This window comes from Hirundo rustica, chromosome 15 (genome assembly GCF_015227805.2).
Source record: "Hirundo rustica isolate bHirRus1 chromosome 15, bHirRus1.pri.v3, whole genome shotgun sequence".
Lineage (NCBI taxonomy): Eukaryota > Metazoa > Chordata > Aves > Passeriformes > Hirundinidae > Hirundo > Hirundo rustica.
The window spans coordinates 11711282-11734392 of NC_053464.1; the positions used below are offsets into that span (position 1 = coordinate 11711282).

The 23111-nt window shown below is 43.4% G+C and overlaps 1 protein-coding gene across 10 annotated transcripts in view; it reads right to left on the reverse strand.

Annotated features, from left to right (window-relative positions):
- MAD1L1 (mitotic arrest deficient 1 like 1) overlaps window positions 1-23111 on the reverse strand; it is a 346645-nt gene that overhangs the window by 128238 nt on the left and 195296 nt on the right. Inside the window, exon 17 of one of the 10 annotated variants that reach the window (XM_040079074.2) lies at window positions 12215-12544. The exons of the other annotated variants lie outside the window; for them this stretch is intronic. Within the exon in view, the coding sequence (XP_039935008.1) occupies window positions 12236-12544 (309 nt within the window). The 3' untranslated portion in view covers window positions 12215-12235. Of the gene's footprint in view, window positions 1-12214; window positions 12545-23111 lie in introns of those variants that run through there. 10 annotated transcript variants of the gene reach the window in all.

Below are 23111 nucleotides of genomic sequence, written 5' to 3' on the forward strand. Positions count from 1 at the left end.
TTAATGCAGTATGTTCCAAGCACACTCTGGCAGAACTATTTAGTAAGACTCTGGCTATCAAGAAACTTTCTGACAAAAGACTATGGAAAAAAAGAATTTGCAACAGGGCCAATTTGTCATCTAGAACCGAGGTACGAGCTCAAGTCAGATGCTGCTGCCTCCCCTCTCACTTCCATCCTCCAGCTTGAAGAAAAACCACCCCAGGGAGATAATTGTGCTGATGCTACGTGCCATTTTTTAAAACTATATTATTGTCAAACAGTCAGCATGTTGGTCTACGTGTTGAAATTACAGCTCAAAAACTTCCTAAGTAATCTGCCCATTAGGGAAGAATCAGTCAAGTGCCAAAGCAATGAATGAAGACAGGACTGCTTTAATCTCTGAAAAACAGAAACTTTTCCTTTAGAAGGGGAGTTGTTTAGAAGAACAATGAAAGCTGCCATGACAGCACCTTGAAGAGGGATGAACTTATTTTGGCATCTCTCCTCCTGATTGTTTGAAAGCTGCACAGTCCCAATTCAGCGATGCCTTTCTCCAGGAGCTATAAAAGCTTTTCTCTCTACTCCACTCACTTTCACAGGCGCACAGGTAAGAATAAAGCACTTTAAACCATGTGGACCACTTTACATTTAATGAAACATTCAGTGCTTAACAACTCCATTTAAGGTCTATTCATCTGCTGCAGGTATTTCTGTTCAGAAGGTAGAGCTGGTAGCAAAGGGAATAGTCTCCATTGGTGTGAATATGTTTATCTAACACCACTAATGAAATTAAAGAAGTCCATACATCCCAAAAAAAGGCAGTTACTGTCAGGATACAATGTCAGCAGGCACTCTGAAGGATTTTCAGCTGACTTCACATCCTCACAGGCTCCTTCTGTTTAACGCTCTGGCAAGTAAAATCATCAAAACCCGTAGACAGGGGTGACACGCACTTAAGTACCTCATCTTTTCAGCCTTGGTATCTGTCAGCCTTAAAAGATTGTGATTTCTGAGCAGCACAATAAATTCTGGTGGAGCATATGGACAGCTGAGCTTAATGGCTGCTGGCTGGCAATACAACAGCTTGTGCTTGGCCCTGCTGAGAAAAGGCTGGTGCTTGGAAGCTCTTCAAGGAAAGGACCATTTCCTCCTGACGAGACTCTCGTGCACAGTGAGAGCCACCCAGACACTGCTGCCTCTTGAGCTACGGAGTTTCTCCCCATGCTGACTTCTTAAGAGCGAAATCTCCAAGGTTTCTGGACTGGGATGAGTTATTCAGTACTGGAGAACTTAAATAGAAATTATTTACGGAGCTTAGTAGATTATATCAGCTTTAAATGGGTCAGTAGTTACCTTAGAAGAATAGTCCAAATAAGGACTGCATCTAGCTGTAAGAGACAGATGGGAAAGTTTCTTATGTACAGATATAAAACATAAAGCATCAGTTGGGGGGATGGTGGAAGAGACGTGTTTGAAAAGCATCCAACTGGCCAGGGAAGGCTCTCCCTTCCATTTACTACCTCTTGCAGGCAAAAGAGTAGCTTCAATTGTCAACACTAACACACAGCAGGTAATTGGGCATATACAGGTGGTCAACATCCAAAACTGAACTTTTGAACTCTCGAGCAGAGGATGGTACTTCACTGCTGGCGCAGCCTGGTGATACACTTTGGTAAATCGTGGACTAAAACACAGGTGGCACATCTAGAATCCTTCAAAGATAGGACAAAAGGTGACCAAATGTTACTCAAGGTTTCTGGCTGATCTTTCACTCCAGGCTCCAGCTACTGAATTCTTGCAAAATCCAGGTTTCTGATGCTAGAGAAGCTGACACTGCTTTTGGGGACCTGCAGGTTTATTCTTGGGACTCAGTCCCTCCTCCTGACGATGGATCCTTCAAGGAAAGGCTGGAATGACTGTCTGGCTTCACTGCAAGCATGTGGTATTTGTGGGTAAACACAGCCACACGGGCTTTGCACACACAGATAATGAATATTCCGCTGCTTCCACTGAGTTATGAAAGCAGACAAGTCACATACCATTAGAAGTTGTCTTTGAACATGTTTATCTTCATCTTATGGTTAATGGCTCAGCATTTATGTCAAGAATTGTCTGCTGTTAGTCCTGCATCAATACCCATCGGAAATTTCACTCAATGATGGAGAACAAAAAAAACAGCAGGAAAGCAAAATTGGAATTTATCACCTGAAAGGCACATGCAAGGTCCCCAACAACTACAGCTCTTGCAGTAGTAGCTTATTAACTAGAGTATGCCTGGCTATTCAGGTGAGCAGCTTCCCCTGATCTACCTAAATTTTATTTTAACAGCTTAAAAAAAAGAAAATAAATAAATTGGTTACTCAACTCTCTCATACAAAAGGCTATTGGAAGCATTTCTGTACCCAGTACGAGGCAGCCTCAGAAAGCTTAATCCTACCTCAGGAAATGCCATTTTAATGGAAATTCTGGTTCTTGGTTTTGTTCTTTGTTTCTTTGCTCAGGCTTGTTAAAGTGATTAGAGTAATACCCAAAGTAAACTGCATCCCAAAGAATTCCCTCTGTACCCAGTGCACAAAGCACAGCACGCTCACCCGCCCCAGCTCCCTCTGTCACACAAGATAACCACACCAAGGGATCTTTAAAGCCTGTGGAACAGGAGCTGTATGTAACAAAAATGGATTGCAAAGATGAGACAAGGCAAACTAACAAACAAGCAACAACCACCACCTGCTCCTTTTAGCTCTGCCAGTATGTGCACGCCTGACATCAGAAACAGTTGTGGGGGGGCGAAGAAAAACAGAAGGTGCTGGATGTTGGGAAAAGGCTCATTTGTTCCCACCAGGTCTCAAGCCACTTCCCTCCCCTTCTTCTCTCGCCAACTTTTTTTCGTGCACATCTGCACACACAAAACACTGAAACCTGGCAGCAGAAATTCACTTGGGCAACCTTTCCATCATTATCTCAGCCAGTTCTTAGTACAACACCTGCTACTTCTTCCACAAAACAGGGAGAACTTTCTCCCTGCCCAGGTGATGCAACCTCAGGTTCATATACCTTGATTCAGGCAACCTTTCCCCTCTGACCTCCTGAACACCCACATCAGTCATTTCCAGAACAGTGAAGACTCTGTGTTAGCCTGAGTTATGCCTCTTCATGGCCAGTAACTCCTCCACCAGCACAACAGATCCCACACCCTTGCCCTCAGGAGCAATGAGCAATCCCACATCACCTTCCCCACTCCGTTAGCAATGCCACCTGGAACAGCTGCTCCTCCCACAAAGGCTCCTACAGGGGTTTTTCTCTTCCTTCCTGAGCGGATCTTCCACACCATCCATGCTCATTGATATTCCTCCCTATGGCCCCTTTCACCGCAGCATCCACAGCAAATTAGCAATGAGACAGGGAGGTGGTTGGAGTTCGGCTGTATCACAGACAAAAAAGCTCTAATCACCCTAATCACACTGCTCTAACACCAGACCATATCTTTGGGTACAACATGTAACACATTTTGGACACTGCTACGATGGGAGTAATAAAATAAAATAAAATGTCTTAGCAGTGGCGTGAAAGCCCTTCAGGTACAGTTTTAAAAGGAGATCTGGTTTTCTCTATATCTCTTTCAAACGTTATGTTCCCCGGAGGATGCAAGACTGCAATTTGCATTGAGTGAGGCATTCAGATGAGGTCTGGGATGCAAACAAACGTGACAAGAAGGTTAAGAGTCAGGACAGAGAGACGTGGAATGGCATGAAGCTGGGATAATCTAAAAGAAAAAATGCATCCAAATGTTCACTGTCCTTTTCAATTGCTGCTCTTTCTTTTATTGAAATGGAAGAAAATCATAGTCTGCTCTAGGATGGCTTGTTACCACCTAGAGACTTGAATTCCAGGGTTTCTACACTAGTTTTTTCAAGTGAAGGATTTCTGCCTTTCCTGAGAACAAAGTCCATAAAAAGTTGCTATTATTTACAGTCTAGTAGTGTGCAGAGGAGACCTGTACTGGTTCAAAAACTTCTGATAAAGACACTGAAAATAAAAAGCACATAGGTTCTGAAAACAGCCCCAAAGAGCTTAAAGTATGAGTTATAAAAATTCCTTTTCAGAGATAAGTCTTAACTTTATATAGTGAGAAATACTGGCTCTCACAGATCTGAATTTCAAAAAAACATTTTATCAACTTTCCCATACAAATGAAGTAACTTTGGTTGAGAATATTGTTGAGATGTGTCAGACCAAATCTTTCAAGAGAAGTACACACACTTTACCAAAAAGTTTAACTATTTCTTTGCTGCTCTCTTTTTTTATTCTGCAAAGACAGGAGACATTTGAAGTGAGGTTTTTTGTAGTATTCACTCCAATCCAGATATTCCGACACACAAAGCTTTCCTTCCTCACAATGCTTTATAAATCTTACTTTAATGCCTCCATAGCTCTGTGTTTCCTGGTAAAGCTCTACTTTGGAATGAATTCAGATGGGACATCAAGGAGAGATCCCAGAGGAGAGAAGCAACACAAATTTGCCATGCTAGACCAGGAGCCTCAGTATCTAGACAGGAAGGGAAAAGTCAGAATGAAGTATGGCAGCAGAGGTCCCCCTTTCAAGACTTTATAAAGCAAAGTGAAACTGCAATGTAATAGGATTTTCCAGTTAATGGATCTCATTAGCAAAAAGCAAAACCTCTGCGGGTATTTTTTTAGACACTATCTGGTATAAATAGAAAGACATATAATTAAAAATTATGTAGAAGCCTTCATGGAAGCATCAAAGTTCATTGGAGCATATAAAAGCCTGAAAAACAAGTGACAGGGAGTGCTGTCAATCACATTGTGTATCTGTACAGCAAACACATGGCACGGGCTGAATGCTGAGGTCAACCACAACAGCAACACTGAATCTCCTAAATGCTTTAAGTGCACCAGGACGTTTTGATCCTGTAATCTAATGCATATAAAAGTACTATTATACGTCCTTGCACATCAAATTCCAACCTGGCAGAGTACAAAGCAATTTGAGTGGATGAATGAGCACCCTCAGCCTTGGCTGCCCCCCTGAGCTAACCCACCACCATTACCAGGATCCCAGCCTCAAGCAGGATTTTCCACTCAAAGAGCAAGTCAAGTTCCCTTTCCCATCACATAGAAACCATGACAGACCAAAGTGGTTTGGAGGACTCATTTCTGACAGTCTCCTCGAGCAGCTGGGCAGTGTCGGAGTGGGATTTACAGCAAACGTGTCGCAGGTTAAAGAAGCTCCAGTACAGCCTCTCCCTGCGAGGGGCTATCGCCTCCCACGCACCTTCTGCTGTGGCCAAGCAGACGGGGAAAGGAGGAAAACAAAACATGTCCCTGCAACACTCCAAGGGGAAGAGCAGCCACAGCAGAACTGCCAAGCTTTATTCCTTTTGTCACAGTCACTTCACAGCGATGTGGTGCTTGTCCTGCCCCTGGGGAGAGCTCCTCTCACCAACATCACCTCAGTGTCCAACCAGGTACAGGTGGAAATCCCTTGAGTAATGGATAACTGGGTACAGGGAAAAGTGAGAAAGTCTCCAGCACCTCAGAAAAGCTCTTATCCATGTACACACCATCCTTTTGTCCATGCAGTCATCTATACCATGAGGAATGACTGCAGGTTCCCCTAGGTGGGTCGAGCAGGCAGAACCCTCTTCTGTTTGCTCTGCTCTTTCTCAAGTAAGGGACCCGAGTGTCTAAACCATCCAAAGATCGATTCAGATGGTGCATTCTCTTCTATCCCCCAAGGCAAATAGAAAAATGTTTGGTTTTCCCTCCCTTTTCGCCCTTTGATGAGGTCAATTCTTTTTTAAATTTAAGCAAATTGTAGGATCCCTGATAAAAAGATCTCTTTTCCCCTTCTCTAGGAGCATGAAAAAGGTCTCCTCTATCTCCTTCCTTCTCTCCACCTTGTGATGATTACCTTTTTGCCCCAGGTTTCCTCACCCTACTCCTTGGAGCTGGACTCTGCTCTCTTGGTCCCTGTGCAGAAGGGCATCACTTTGTCTCCTTTTATTCCTTGAATATTAAAGGTTTCTACAGACTTGGGATTAACAAACATTAGACATGTCCCAGGCAGTGAGAACTGGGCTGTCATGGAAGAGGTTGCTGTGCATACAAAGAAACCCTGAACTAGAAGAGTCAGCAATGCAAGGAGAATTAAAAAGCACAGTTAAATAACCCTAAATCCTCATGCATATTTATAAACTACATCACATCAAAACTAAATCAATACCCTCACTAGCTACATATGGCCTGAGAAAGCAAGAACTGCTAACTTGGCTTTGTTTTACCCATTGTAGTGGTGAGGCCCAGAAAGTCTCCACACAGGAGTAAATTCCTGGGCTGTGAAGGGGGAATTTCAAGCTGTAACATCACAGAGTAAGATGAAGCAGAGGGGAGAGAAGGAGCAGCCACCCACAGAAGGCACAAGGAATTCACCTGAGCCTTGGCAACGGAGCAGAATTTCAGCTTAAACCCTTCTGTTCTTATGACAAAGAGAAAAACACCTCTGGCAAGAGAACAGGTTTTGCAATTTCAGCTGCATCTCAGTAGGTGACATAAACTACATCCCCCAACGTTTCATACCCCACGTGCTGGGTCAGACTGTTCACACGGAGACTTCCATCAGCACAACCATCTGCTTAAATATCCCTTCGTAGCTTTCCCTGGGGGAAGATACTTCTTGGTTGCCTGCAAAGCTTCAATTGCTATTCATGTCTTTTCAAGTAAATGCAGTTTGAACCAAAGATACGGGAAAATGCTTTAAAAAGTCACACTGGGATCACCAACCCATTAGCAAAATGTCTCTGTCAAACATGCTAAACCTGACTTACATCACTTCATCCCCAACAACACATTTTCCTCATTCAGGCTTAGACTGCTGCCAAGTTGAGCCAAAGCCAAACTGAATCTACCTTGAAATACGTTTGGTAGACACAAAACTGTCCGAACAACAGTGCGTGACTTAATGGTCTGACATACAACTGTCCTGCCTCCCGTTTGATTTTATTTCACCAGTTTTACATCACTGTGCTAATGGACTGGAGAGCAACCGGCACATTTTGCACAGAGATGCGAAGGGGCAATGATTTTAAATTTTACTGCCAGGTTTTTCCAGAATCATGACTACCAGGTCAATCTCTAAACTGTTAAGACCCTACAAAACCTCCTTCAAAACACAGTACTTCCTGCTGTATAAAACTCAGACTTTGATTTTTATCATCACTTTCCTCATGGCCAGCATACATCACAGATTTTTTAAGAAAGAAAATGGTGGATGAGGGGAAATTCTACTTTTCTGGTGTTTCTCAATGAGAACACAGTTCTCCAGCCCTCGTGTAACAATCCAGGGAGGAGAGGACAGCTCAGCCTTACACTACAGCTATCACAACATGCTCCTGCACTGCGGTAGTTACTTCTTTCCCATTAAGTTTTAATTAGACAACACATGCATAACTTGGAAATACAGCCTGGCTGCAGTTGAGAAGGGATCTTTTCAACTTCATTTGAGCAAACCTGAAAGAGAGCTTTCCTGTACTTCTCTAACCACAGATTTTCAGATGGCATCTTTAAGCACACAATCACGCTGAATTTCAGAGGTCAGACCACATTTGCTAGGGAGAATGCAATTTTCCTTCCCTGCAGGAACTACCTGGTGCTTTTCCATATTTCAGTTACTGTTTTGTTTTTAATGCAGCTTTAATACCTCAAAATTACTGCTACTTCAGCTGCACTCTTAGGCGGTACACAGGGTCTCCAAGGGAGCTAAAGGTGTTTATTGAAAAACTTTGGTTGGTATGGAATATACTGACAGAAACCATGGGTTTTCTGCCTGAAACTGAGTAGCAGACAAGCACCTTGGTATTCATCTGACTGAGTAAGCAAAAAGTGGCCTCAAGAGCAACGATAAACATCTCAGTTGCATAAATTTAGACATTTTTATCCTCCAGCAGGTCAACAGCAGAGGAAAAAGAAGATCAAGAGGGGTGATAAGGGAAAAGCACATTTGATGTTGGTGATTTCAGAAAAAAATATTATTTTCTGTAATCACTGTGAGAGGAGTACAAATCTCTGCCATCATCTTGCTTAACAGAGCTCAACAATGCTTACATTTCACTTGAGAGGAAATATCCGCTTTCATTATTTCAGCCCACTCAATCACTCCTCCTCCACTTTCTTCTCCAACTTCAAACCTTGACTCGGATGCATTCACTTACTGGAGTTTGCAAATTGCTAATCACCCATTGGCAGTATTGATCTGCACGTTTTACTGCAGTCGGAATCAGACAGCGCTGGCTGGTGAATAGACTGTGAAGACTGAAAAATGAGATTAACCAGCTCGCTTCATACAGATCGAGTTATCTGCTGCCTTGTTTGCTTTTCATGAAGCTTCCAGAATGCAGCAAACTGAATCTCCTTAACTCACAAGACAGGGCTGATACATAACTCCATTAGAAGAAAAGATCAGAAAAAGCAAGTAACACAATTTCATGGAAAATGGGTCTTGTCAAACAGACTTGAAGAGATTTCAAGTCTAGTTAACTAAGATAACGGTGTTGACATAACAGAATAGGAATTCTGTAATATATTTGCCTCGGTATCAAAATGGCATTTTCTTTTAAAACCAGCATGATGCAAAATCAGACTATGGCAGTTTTAAAATGGCCCAAAAGCTGACGAAATAATAGCGACTTTTCCCTGTTACTTTCCCAACAAGAATTGCTTCTTCGGCCGATCGTATGCAGCACACATTCTCTAAGATACATAAGGAAATAATAAAACCTTACTAAAATATGCAGATAACGCAAAGGCAGAATTGTAGCAAACAATAAAGCCCACAAAGACAGTTCAGAAATCTGATTGTGCCAGGTACAATCACTCCCTATGAATTCAAATGCACCGTGAGAGATCCCAGAGAGCAGAACACAACACAGCAGGTACTTTCTGGAAGACAGTGTCTGTGAGGAGGCCACAGTTAATAACTAAGGGTTACCTCTAATTTAATGCAGTGAGGAGGAAAAAAAACCCCAAGGAACAGCCAGGATCTTTATGTATCATTGAGCAGGAAGGGCTAAAGAAACAATACTGCCCCTGAAGGCAGCACTGATGTGACCCCTGCGGTGGTAACACACCCAGGTGAGGCGTTGCAGGCACGGAGGAATTGTTGAAAACTAAGGGAAGTGATGAGAAGATTCCCATGAATGATTTATGGTCTGAAAAAAACACATCTTCCACTGAGAAATTAATGGAAATCAAACTATTTCATTTGCTATGGAGAAGGCAGAAGCAATTTGATCTGGGTTTTCGGTGGAAATCTGACACTAAATGGTTCTTTAATGTCGCAAACAAAAGCATAGAGAGAACCTGATAGCTTCACTTCACGGTGAAGCCAATGAAGTGGAAATAATATATATTTTTAATAGGGATGGCTAACCAGGGAAACCAATACATTGTCTGTTACTTAGTGTCTTTAAATCAATATTTGATATCTTATTAAAAACAGGCTATGGAGCAACCACAAGTCACTGGGCGGATTTCTCTTAAAACTATTTTTTTGTGTTATATCAGAATAATGGGTATTCTTTTTGGCCCTAAACCTCTTAATTCAACTCATTCCACTTCCTCCAATTCAAAAATAAATGTTATCCAATACTTTTATCCATTCTCTCTCGTATCATTAATTCCCCCTCTTTCTTTATAAGCCTCCAGACAATTCTATAACTTCAGCATTTATTCCTCTTAGATATAACAAGAACTTAGATGTTATCACTGACAGTTTAATCTTTTTCAAGGAAAATTTTAATTTGTAGAGAAATGATATTAGAATCAATGCCTCTAAATACAAAAATACTTTCAAATCTATGTTCATTTCAATATTCCAAAGTGGCAGAGCTGCTCAAATCCTCAGGTGATGGAAAATCAGAATGACACTTAAGACCCAGCTACTGAGATGGTGCTTTTTTTTCCCCTAAAGGAAATGTCTTTCTCACAGTCATAATGACAACTTGAACATGTAGATGCTGATCCATACAGATGCAATCCAGCTCATTGGAAAATTACAAGGGTTATTTGAGGATTAAGAGTGCAAAAAATTAGAGAATGGAAACAGATTTTTTGATCCCCAGGCTTTATGTTAGGGAGTCTCCATCCTGATTCAAAGGGAGTAAAGTCAATTTAAGAACTACTTTTCTGGGAGATGAAGAAGAGAGAAACAAAGATGGACTGAGATGTGAAAGCTCTACAAGTCACAAAACACAAACACACCTCTATCTACAACACCCCTGACCATGTGTACACATTCTTTGTAACACATTCTACAATGTGTTCACCTTCATTAAAGCCAAAGCTCTAACAAGCTATTTCTCACGTTTCCACCCAACATCCTGCAGCCAGTCTCCCATCCATCTCCCACAGCTGCTCTCTGAAGGCAGCACCTGACATCAAGTCTTGAGCACTTCGGGGAGGCACCCGAAGGACTGCAGAGTGGAAGGGGAGCAGAAAAGTAAACACCCTGAAAAAGCACAATTTCGCCCTGTACCCCCTTATTACTTCTGCTGCAGCATGCACGAGTCACAGTAACAGCAAAATGACTGTTGTTCTTCGTGTGCCTCAAGCACAGTTTCAGACAGATAAAAATTTCTGGTTCTGCCCTCAGGAAAGACCTGGAACATCTTGCACTGCGCCACAGGGGGAAAGCCAGCTTCACTAGCCAGCTGCACTCTGGTCTTCTGAAACAAATAAAACCCAGCCCGCTACTCTCAGGCTTTGTTCCCCCCCACTACCTCCTTGCCACTGTAGTAATTCTAACCCACATTACAAATGCCCTACAGGAGACCATAATGTGGTCGACTCTCTATACTAATAAGGAAAAAAAAAAAAAAATCACAAATATCTCTAGTTCCTCAATACATGCCTGGTTTCTCTGGATCCATAATAAGCTTGTTCACATTCAACTTAAAAAAAATTATTCAACTTTGTGAATTCTGCCTGGATCCGTACCAACCGCAAATTCTAATTTGTTTTCTGAATGTTATCTCAACTGTAAGAACTGATCAGCGCCTTCACTTCAGCACTGCAGACTGTATATTAAGTTAAACCACACACAAATGTGTTTGCCACTCTCAAAAGCTGTTAAATGAGATAGTCTCCTATGGAAAAAAAAAAAAAAGGAATACTACCAGGCAAAGAACAAGGAGTGCTGCTCTGCCAGGTGAGATGGTCAGCAAATTTTGGGTTACCAGGCTGGACAGTGTGAAGATCAGCCAGCTGTGCCCAAAGAAGTCCAGAGCTGCTCCAGGCAAACTTAACCATGACAGAATCTGACAAGGGACCAAACCTTGTATATTTGGACAGGCGTAATAGATGCTCAAAGGAAACGTGTTATGGCAAAACCTTTTCCTTTTAGAATTGTTTCCCTCCCTCTGCGATCTCCAAACCACAGCACAAGCGACCACGTTTCAGGGATATTATCTACAGATTCTGAGAAAGCCACTTGCACTCAGTCACATCCTCAACAGAGCTGGAAGTGGCATCACCTTCTGCCTGCCAGAGCTGTGCACTGTCAATAACCCAGCCACATCCCCAGCTCAGCTTTGGCACCATCTTCCTCTTGCTGCTGCTGAGCCTTCTCTCCTGCCTCTCCCTGTCATCATCATTTATGTGGAGGTTTTACTTTTCCAGACATAAGCTTAATTGACCAAATATTTATAGATAACTGAAGAAAAGAGCCTGAGGCCTGAGTTTTTTGCTTGCAACAACCTTATTGCTAATTTGGGCTTCTGTCAGGGATGGGTTTCGTGCTGCCACAGAAAACAGACAACCTTTGCATTCAAGAGATTAAAAACTTGTTCCAGTGTTCCTGACACAGGGTTGGGGGTGGAGAGCTACTCTTATTTTGGGTAAGCCACTGTGCTGCATTGCCAGGGGGCAGCTGCTGCTAGTCCAAAGCATTAACACCACTGAAATAGTCACGTGTAAATAGAGTGCAACAGGCCCCCTCAAAGAACAAGGCAGTTGAAGGCAGAAGAGGAATTAAAATCCAGGTTTTTGTACATTACTTTCTACAAGTGAACTCTCAAGTGCTCAGTCTCTACGCTCTTGAGAAAGAACGGTAGCTGAAAAAACACAGGGACACAGGGGAACAACAGGGGAGTGGAGTAATGAGAGATCTGTCTGTTAGCACCAGCTTTTCAAAAGACAAATTTTAATTATTTTCAAACCAGACAATTTCCAATTCCCATTCAGGAAATGGGAGCATGCAGATCGACAGCAAACCCAAGGTTGCTTAAACCCTGATCTATAACCTGGCTGCCAGGGAATGCTGCAAGGGATTTGTAACCTTCAGCCTTGGCTGGTCTCTCAGACATGCAGCAGCCTTTGAGCAGCTGTGACAGGCATCCCAAACACCGCAGCAGAAAGGCAGCTGGTGTGGGGGACAGGAGCTGGAGGAAGAGGATGCAGGTGGTTCCTGTGCAAAGCACAAGTGACGAGAGCTGTGCTGGTCCCTCCATGCAACCACGCTGTTCCTTGTAGCCATAAGCAGATCCCTCCTAGGAAAACCAGCGTGAGGTAAGGTAAGATATTCCAGACTCGATTTAAATGGCTCCAACCCTTGCAGTCACATTGACCAGAACCACCTGAAATCTCCATTTATCACCTCCCTATTTTAAAACCAATCGATACCACTGCAGGACAGCAACTTTCTGTATAAGTAGAAAACAAGATGGCCTGGAGCCCTGGGAAATTCTTCCTGCTCCCCACCAGCTCGATGCCAGCTCTGATCCCGTGTCTGCATCACACACAGCCGGGACTGTAACATGGCCTTAAACAATGCAGCAGCAGCTACTACTTTGCTTCCAGCAGCTCAACAAGCCTCGAGCTGTGAGTAGAGAAAGAGCCCCCTCTGCTTGCTTCTCCACAGCAGTGTGTGCACAGGACCAGGGGTTTAATCGAAGGGAAGGAGTAGGTGGGATGTAGGAGCTGTAAGCTTTATAAACCCGTGTGTGCGCTGGGAGAGTTTTGAAGGGGAGAGGCAATACCTGAGAAATAGCAAAAGGTGCTGTCCATGGGCATATGCAGCACTCCAGCTGTAATTTGTGGTGTCCAGGAGGCTAAAAGCCTGTGAGAATGAGGGACTGGCTTGAGCTGTGCTCTGTGGGCACAGGCAGCATAATGTCACCAACTGCCCCACAGGAGTTTAAAAGTGTTTGTCAAGAAAAGCTGGGAAGGAAGTTAGCTAACCAAGAAGGGTCCCCAAGAGAGAGAAAGAGGGTGGCAAAAGTCCAACAGTAGAAGGAAAGGTTGGGAAATAATTTTCTTGCTCCCTTGACCCTCCTGGTTTTTTTCAGATGCATAATTCCTATGGTTGATGACCTGGTGGTTTGAGTGCCAGAGCCCATCTGAATCTTGTCACCACAACAGCCTATACTGATGTTACTTCCAGAGGAGATACACCCACTGGGAATTAAGTATCCTGGCACAGAAAGGTTTTTAAATAACTCCTTCCTTCATTCTGTACTCTTTCTAGTAGCACGCACATTAAAAATAGCTGAGGAACCACACACCCTAATAACACAAACCACAAGTGTTTGCATTAAGTTTTACTGACCTCATATGTAAATCAGCCTGTAAAGCCTGGTAGCCCATTATATACTATTCAATTACTACAGCAAGCACCCATCCTGTGCCTTTCACAGTGATCTGTAGCCTGGAACAGGTTCATAAACAGCTCAGAAAGGCAGCTGCTGTAGATTTCACTTAACTCCTTATCTATCTGCTTTAAACGGATTAAATGACTATGTCATTAAAATGCTCGAAGTAAGCCTTTGATCATAAACTTCTCATCCTTGTGCAGTTATTGAATCTGATCCCTAATGAATCTCATTCTGCCATATTTCTGTCTCTGCTCCCGGCCTCGCTCCCCGTTAGCCCTGGCTGCTCAGTCCTGACGTGGCTGCTTTGTATGCCCGAGCACTGCCCCCCTACAGCCCTCGATCGTAGCTGCTGATTGCCCAGCCCAGAGGAAGGGTGAAGTGCAGGAATTTCATTTGAGGTAGGGTCAGAAGGAGCCAGAAAATAATCCATGAAATACAAACCACACCAAACACCCTCTCCATATTCGCTGCACAGCTGCGTGACTGCAATTCCTTTCTGAGAGTCCCACACGCCGTGCACCGAGCAGAGAGAGGGGCTCGGGTACTGTGCTCTCCAACATCTTACAGGGAAAAAGATGTTTTATTTACATAGAAGAGGGGTACAAGAAAAAAAGAAAAGCACTACTGAGATCTAAGGGATCTTCTGCCACAGCACACCAGCGGATTTTATCAGCTGCAATGAAGGATTGCGAATGATGCGCCTGATTTCTGTGTGCAGAGGTGGGGGAAAGCTTGTGGGGTCCAGAAGTGCCCCAGCACAAACACCAGACACCGGCCCATGTCTAAGCACAGCAAGTAGAAAGCCACTGCAGATCCTGGGAAAATGGAGGGAGACAAAACACCCAATGCCCTGGTCCATACGTGAGGCAGGTGGGGTGGTGGCAATCTAAGGAGAACAAATGTTTACTGGTCTGCAGTGATCAGTAGAGATGGGGACCACTGAGGTCATTCTGCATTCCAAGTTTTGCTCCAAACTCAATCAGGCTACAAATCCAGCTATTAAATGTGGTGATAAATCTCCATTCTTGCACCATTTAGTTTTGGCAAATCCAAGGGCCTGCACACAAGGGCTGGCAGGAGGAATCTGCAAACATTTTTTTTCTAGGGAAGTTCATTTCCATCAGGCACGACAGGAAGAAAATGCCCAGGAATTCATGTCTAGCTGTCATTCAAAACAATGTAGAAGAATTCCATGGTGAGAGTTGCTTTTATCCTTCAGTATCAGTAGGCACAAAAGGGAATAGTAGTAGGTCCTTCTAGTAGCCACAGGAGAGGAAAGGTACTGTGCAACATTACATGAGCACCAAATGCTTGTTTCAGCTGTGAACTCTATTAAACTCACATGAAAGTGTTAAACTGGATGTTGAAAAACTGCACGTTTGATATGGAAGAGGCCCATTATGTCAACTTGCACAGTCCTTGCCAATGCAGCACACTGACTAATGTTAATCATTCTGCCTTCTAATTATCTTACCATTATAGCAATTTCCCTGATGATCGTCCTCTTTTTTTTTTTTTTTTTCCCTCCCCATTTTGCTGTTGTTCAGTGGTTTTCAATGATGCAGGCTGTAAGGCTTGGACCACCTCTTGGCCATTCGAGTGTTTCCAAAGAATGCACCAAAGGGTGTGTTATTATCTCTCTCCATCATTCCCTTGGCTTTCCAGGACATACTTCGTACTTTTAAACAAAAGGATGGGAAAGAGGCGGACGCTGCTTTGCTTCTGTCCCCTCACATGCTGTACACTGGAACAAGATTGGCTGTGGAACCCTTCCAGTTGCCCCAGCGCTAACCTCTGCTAGCACTGGTCCTCTGGCAGAGTGTACCAGCAGTGCTGGCTACGATGGGACAGCAGGAACCAGCATCTTTGCTATCGCCCAGCTGGAGTGAGACTGCCTTAGTAATTGCAGCAGAGCAAGAATGGACCTTTTTTATTTTCTGTTTTACTCCAGTGAGAGAGAGGGAGAGGCCAGATTTACCCAGCGGCCTCATTCCTACCCCCAGAGCATGAATTACTTGCAGATTTCGCAGTGAGTAGATAGAAGCAGAGACACAGACAAATTCCTGGAACCAAGGAAGTGATCGGTCTTTTCTGCCTCATCACCCTCATGTACATATGGTGACATTTTAATTAGCTTCCCCATGTCTGACAGACATCCTGTGTTATGCAGAGAAACCATGGTTTACTTCCTTTCTTCACAAAATTTGGGAGCTTTAAAAAAACCCACCAAACACCAAAAACCCCCAACCCAGTCCCCTCTGCCTTCATACCCAAGCAATTCAATTACTTGCCAGACAGCACTAAGAATCCATTAGAGAAGAATATACTCCGCATTTGCTGTGGAAATCTCCTGGTGATCTTATCTGTCTCTCAGTTCAAGCTCAAAGCTCAATTGTTTTTTCTGCCAGTGCAAGGAGACTTCAAGCAGCACTGAAATCTTTTCAGATGGGGACAGTCATCTCATCTTCATTTCAATTTTACAAGAGTAAGAGAGATTTGTGGATAAACTGAAAAAATAAGAGGAATGGCTATGGGGCAATCTATTGGATTCTGAGCAGCTTTGAGTTAACTGCTCCAACCAGCAAATTCAACATTATCCTGAACTGCCCGCCTGAAGAAATAAATACTTCAGAAGCAGCCTTGCCCAGATAGAAGTTTCCAAGTTATCATTGAGTAAATCAGTAGAAGGGCATAATCTCTAACTTTCACACATATCTAAAGGACTCAGACTATCTTTTTGATCCCCTGGAAGCGGGAAACATCAGTAAAGTGCATTAAGTTGAACAAAATAGCCAAGGAACTAAAATGGCAAGGATGAAAGGGTAGGCTTAGGAGGGATACACTTGGGGAATTGACCGACACAGCATGACCAGTGCTTTTTTTTCTCTAGGATGCTTGAGAGAATGGACCACACAAAAAATCTCCAGATACGGACACAGATCTGTCTCCCAAGCGGTGTCCACAGAAGCATCACACTCAGAACATGTCAGAGACCTTCAGAAAGCAGGAAAGTCAAAAGACTCTGACATTCAGTCCTCAAACTGCTTGGGTGTAGAAGTTATTGCCTATGTGCCACCATGGCACAGCCACTTGGCAGCACTGGGGAAAACATTTCATGTCATACAATCACTATTACTTCCCCCCAGCACCTGAAGAGGATCCTATGGAATATCTCCATTCTGCCCCTCCTTCATTTCAGTTCCTGAGAGCCTGAAGGGCACAGTCTGATGTGCTGGTAGTAGCATACCCCAGGAAGAAGCCCCAGCCCACACCCACTGTCTGCTCTCCCTCCTGAGCAGGCATTTCCCTCCCTGTTTGGCCACCTTTGCCATCCCTCTGACCACACTCCAGCTGGATTCTGTTAAGCCAATGTAGGTGATATTCCTATTTTACACCCATCTATATCAAGTCATGTCTACATTTAAATACATTGATATGCATTTTAATAATCATCTACAAACATATATACATATATTTATGCATAAAATTAATTTCCCCAGTGTTGTATTTAAATGTTCAGACAGCTCCACCATGTTAATATTAATCATAAGAGCTCACACATATCTAATCACACTTTTCCTTGCACACTGAACAGACTGACCCCTGAGCAAGCCCTGACTCCTTGGGAAATAACCTTAAGGTCAGCAGCTCTGGCTGTGATGGATCTAGAGGGAAAGCAGCACCACAGCTGAGCTCCCTTGCAAACTGCTGTCAACAGCTTTTCACATCCCTCTACTCATAAAAATGAGAACATTTCTGTAATTACTACTGATTGGAATTGTGGTAGCACTGCACAGAGGGAAAGAGTGCATCCACTGGAAGACAACTGAAAATACACAAGAGGACCTCTGGAGAGCTCCTCCTTGCTGCACAGCCTTCATGTTACTGATTTTTCAAGTTTTTCATCTTACTAGAGCCAGAAGCACAATGAACCCCCCTTTTCAAAAGCAGTCTTTGTTCTGAAAGGTCACAATCTCAACTGAACATCTTCTGTCATGTCCAACATGCACAACAGCTTTCAGGCAATTTTTATTTCGTTTTAAACGTCCTGCCAAAAATGCAAAGAACAGGCACAGAGCTGCTGCATCCTTTAGGAAATGTGGGGTTTAAATGCCCATCAGACAAAGCAGCAAAGCTCCTGATGGAGCTGAGCCCCGTGCTCGGGTGAGCAGGGCTGTGATCACCTGGGATCCCTCCCATCTGCATGGAACACAGCTGGGATTTCCAGACGCGTCCTGAACACACAGAACCCCCTCATGGGACACTGCTCATTTTTTCTAAAAGATACAAGAAGATGGTCTTCCCACAGCACTTCCCTTACCCTGCCACTCCAGCTGTCCATCCTCATTTAAACAGAACAGCCCTTCTACCTAAATTAGGCATCATCTTCCACTCTTACCTGTCTTTCAAATCTAGCCAGGAAAGCTGTCAGAAACAATTACTTTTTTCTGACTTGTCTGGATCCATGTCTCTTTAAAGTCTTATCAAACAACAGCAAATGGAAATTGAGCCAAATTCGGGCTAGGAAGGGCCTGTATGATGATCTGTGTTCAGGGTGTGCTGACAGAAATTCTCTGTTATTGGGGTGTTACTTCTCCCCACTTACCCCCCCCGGGCACACCATGAGCCTGCACTGCCAGGTGAATGCTCAATGCCACACACATCTGAGTGACAGAGGCACATCCAGTTTCCTTCCTGCTATTCAAAGAAATTCTTCAGAGAAAACCCATTTTTTTTAACGTAAATCTCTGCCTCCAAGTGTCACAGAGGTGGTAGGTCAGTCTGATCAAAGGGAACAGTTCTGGGATATGTAAGATAACGCACCAACATCTCACATGCTTGAATCCCCCTGACAGAGGTGACACAAAAATGTGTTTCTCTGATGCACAGTATCACCCCCACCAGTGCCTCAGCTCAGAGCATCTCCCCATTTCCTCATGTATATTTTAACATCATTACAAACACTGCCCACTCTTGACTGTGACACAAAACAGGCAGATTTTTCCTCTTCCCCTCATCACACACTCAGAGAAAATATTATTAAACCCTAACTTTTATCTTTTCCATAATCTGGGTGACACATCCTGGCCTTTTGTCTCCTAGAGATGGTGTCAAGTTTTACATATACCAAGTAGTAAAGGAAAAATATGGCATCATAACCAGAGTATCTTTATCAGAAGAATAAAACTGCTGAAGACCATTACTGAAAACTTAGACTTTACAAAGCCAGACCACAACAGAAATGGCAAAGACAAGAGCAGCATGAAACCATGACCTATTACTTTGTTTTAATCAAAAAATCAAAAAATAATTGGGTTATCAACCAAAGGTTGAAATGGTAATGAGTAATGAAAAGCTAAAAGCCTGGGCTGGAGAGAGCTGCAACTTATGGACATGGTGCTCATCAAAGTCTGAGAGAAAGCAAAAGCTTCAGTAAACAAACCTTGTGAAGCATTATTTGTGTTATAAAGGTCTAAATGACATTTTTGTTTTGTATCTGTGACATGGAAGCAGAATTCAAAGCAGCAGAAAAATAATAGAAAATGAAGAAAGAACAATTGAAAACTAATTTGTGCCACAGAACAAATACAGAGAAAAACAAGAAAACTATAAAGGGACAGTCACTCTTATCGCTTCCTGAAACTTTGCTTTTTCTTTGTGTGATAAGTAAGATTAGAGGAGTTTGAAAGTGAAGTCTTATTTTAAAATTGTTGTTTCTGTCTCATCAGCTTTGGCTTTCACCCACAGGGTTATTCTGGGGATCAGTGAAACACACAGAAACCTTCTGGAGTTGCTACTTACTACTGCTTCACTGGCATGCACTGTAAGTTTTTGTGTGGGCATTTAAATACACAACTGAGAGTCTGAATGTGCAGTTGTAGCTGAAATTACTAATTTTTGTACACTGTTGCTCTTTTTACTAAACAAGAGCATTAACGAGAGTGATGTCTCTGTCTCCATCCTCCCATGAAGGCAGCGCACACACCCCAGATTTAGTGGTCTGGTGCCATGCAACCAAGCCTTGCACGGCTTTTAGAACATCACCATTTATTCTGCAACACCTGTTCGGAAAGCCAAGGTTTGTTCCAAGCCAGCTTTCTTACACCACAGAAGGACTGGAATAATTTCCTGCTGCTTGACCCCGCAGAACACACGTGCTGCAGGAGCAGCCTCCTCCTTAGCACAGCAGCATCCTCATCTGCATTTTGTGCTCTGTTTTTCTACTCCAGCATGGATGGCACCTCCTAAAGTTCATGCTTCCTGTGTAGTGGTACAGCGACCTTTTCCAGCAGGACATTCCCCATGGCCCAGCTCCCCGTGCTGCTGCTCAGGTGGTGGCACTCAGTGCACTGACCTTTCCTGGTTCAGAGCTGTTCGGGAAATCCTCCCCCTCTGCTCGTCTAATGAGCCTTGTGATGCCACACAGCCGCTGATATTTTCAAGGGTAGTGGCAGGAGAACATTAATGAATTTATTCTGGATTTTCATGTTAAATGTATTATGCAAATGTTAATCAGTTTCTGCAGAACTTTGAGAAAGGTGCTGCATGAAATAAACAATACGGTGGCAGCTCTGGCAGTAGAATTTATAGAGCTTCAGGTGTTTAATATTCAATGTGCAAATTCCTTTAAAAAACTCTTTTTAAAGGGCATGTTGGTAAAATTTTCCTGCACAAATGTGAATCCATGCACTCGTGGTCCCTGATGTTAACAAACATTAGCAAGTCTGTTCTGTGCATGTCCTTGTTCCATTTGACATCCACTTTGCACATCACATTTATCGGGGTCACCAAGGCCATCAAGCAGCTCCTCCTTGAACCACCTAATGACAAACCTACAAGTAACTGACATGTTTATGCTTCTCCTCTCTGCTCCCGTGGAATGTTTCTAATTTCTGTTAATTCCAATAACAGAAACGTATTCAGAATTAACACGTACAAATATTTGCTTAGCCCCAGTTAATTCAGTGTCACATAATCCCCAGGGGCTGGATCACAGCAGGTTCTACACTCCTTCCATTTTACACCAGTTCTAGGATTTCCTGCAGTGCCTAATCCACGTGGCACAAGATACACAATGTTCTTTCCCAAATAACAGGTATAATCCTTTCGGCACAATTTATGGGCACCTTATAGGGGAAGCTCTTTTCTCTCCCATTCGTTTGGGTGCCACTTCAGCACATGCCCTTAGCAGCTCCCTGTGAACACCAGGGACACCCACACAGCAGAGCAGTTCAGACATGGTTTCTCCTACCCAGCTCTAGAGATAATTGAAGTGAAGGTGGTATGACAGCAGAGGTGTGCTCAGGCCAACCATCCGGACATTCTGGGTGACTCCACGATGCTCCTCTGCCCCTGGCACCTACTGTGACATCACATCTCCACTGCTGTTGTTATGCCCAGAACCAGACTCATTGGACACCCTTCTTCAATCAAAGAGCTTCCTGGGTGAATATTCTCCCCTGCTTAATGCAAGCACTACAAACCTCTGATCTGCCATAATTTAATACCCATGATGTCACATGTTTTTAATTGCTGTTTTGGCCAAAACTGTGGAGCGACCCCCAGAGTGGTCTCTGACTATATACACTTGAGCAGATACACTTCCTCAGGTCAGTGCAGACCTGCTGCTGCCTGTGAAATTTAGAAGATAGGCTTTGCCTGTAAAAGATGAGCTTATTGCTGATCAAATCCAGGAACCTGTGGAACTGATCACAAATCACTCTTTTCCCCATCCATCCCCATGGATGATCCTTATGATCCCATCTTCTGCAGTCCTGGACCTGCACTTCTCTTCATTCTCTCTTTACTGGGTCTCCCGCTGTATACTCTCAGTTATTTCATCTCATAATTAAGTCACTCTGGAGTATAGGCAAATTTGATCCTAGACCTTGCCAAAAGCAGCACCTGACTTAAGAGATGCCAAGTGATTTGCCCAGAACCATCTAAAGAAGCCTTCTAGAAAAAAATAAATAAAAGGCTGAACTTAGGTGAGCTTTACAACCGGGACCAGCTGTGCCACAGGGACTAACACAGACCTCAGCATGCACAAATGAAGAAAAAAGGACAGGAAGTTTGTGAAAAGGGAGGGCATGGAGATAATCCAGGAAGAAGACTTGTGAGCATTTGAGAGGCCAATTAGAGAACCTTGAAAGGTTGACTATGTCCTTTTAAGTTTTAAAACAGTGTAAATGATTCATTCATCATTCTTCACTGGTCACAAAATGAACAGTTAGACTGCTAAATGACCTCAGCTTTGCCTTGGGTTCTTAGCTCCAAGCTAGTTGCTGCCTGGCTGCCAAAGCCCTAACAATAAAATGAGTCATTAATGCTTAAAGAGGAGAAACATTCTCTGTCCACCTCCCCCTGGGGTACAGCTCCCAGATATTTTGTTATACAGTGCTCAAAATACAGGCTAGAAGAGGGAGGAGGCCAGCCCAACCACAAAGGTTGCAGAGATAAGGAAGGGGAAATGTAAATGCTCTGGGTGTCCAGCATTTCTATCATTCATGGACATCTCTGGAGAACTAAACCCAGCAGGCACTTCCCTCAAAGACACTGCAATAGGCAATTCAACCCCTTCTATTGTAACAGCAAAGCTTAATGTAAATTCCAGCTTCTGTCTGGGGTAAGCTTTCTGATGACTGTCCCCACACTGTGTAGTCAGTCAGCTCTTTCTGAGCTTTGAAATAATAGGCAAAAATCAATCATTTCAATATGTATGAATAATACTGCATTCTTGAGGGTGTTGTTGTCTTATTACTGACTGGCAGAGAGGCTAAGCACAACCAGTTACTACTGTGAGCAGGGACTTGGCAATCAAAGTTGGATGGGCCAGAGTTTGTGCCAAGTCATGACCCTTTCCCACACATCCGTGTTGTGTTTTGTCTACTCCTGAGATCCTCTTCCAGTTTTCTATCAGGTTTTCTTGACTGCCAGCATCCACAGGTGATTCTTTTTATTCAAAAACAAGCCAGAAAATACAGACTCTTTCCCTTTAGCCTCATAAATACACATGCACACGCTCAAAAGGATTAGGCTGCCAGCTTGGCTATGGGACTAGAGGTGATTTTCAAGCCCAAACACATCTCAGTGTAAAAAAAAAAAATCCCATCTACTTGCCTTCTATGTATATAGATCCACTTATCTGAACTCTAACTGGAGTTTCATTCTCACCAACCAGCTGTGAACTAATTATGAGGACTTTAACTAGTCCTGCTCCCTCTCCAAGCATATGGATCCAATTAAGTCAAACTGCAGCTGATTTTAATCAATCTTCCTTGAAGCAGCCAACCTTGAAGAATCTCTTCTTCAGCTGGAAGAGTAGAGGAGAGCAGGAAAAGCAGGAGAGTAGTATTTGCATAAGGAACACTTCACATCCGCTTGGTTGCCTGTAAACAGGGCTCCTAGCAGTAAGAAATGCTAATTGAACACTCCTCACAACTCTTTCCTCCCACTTTATCCA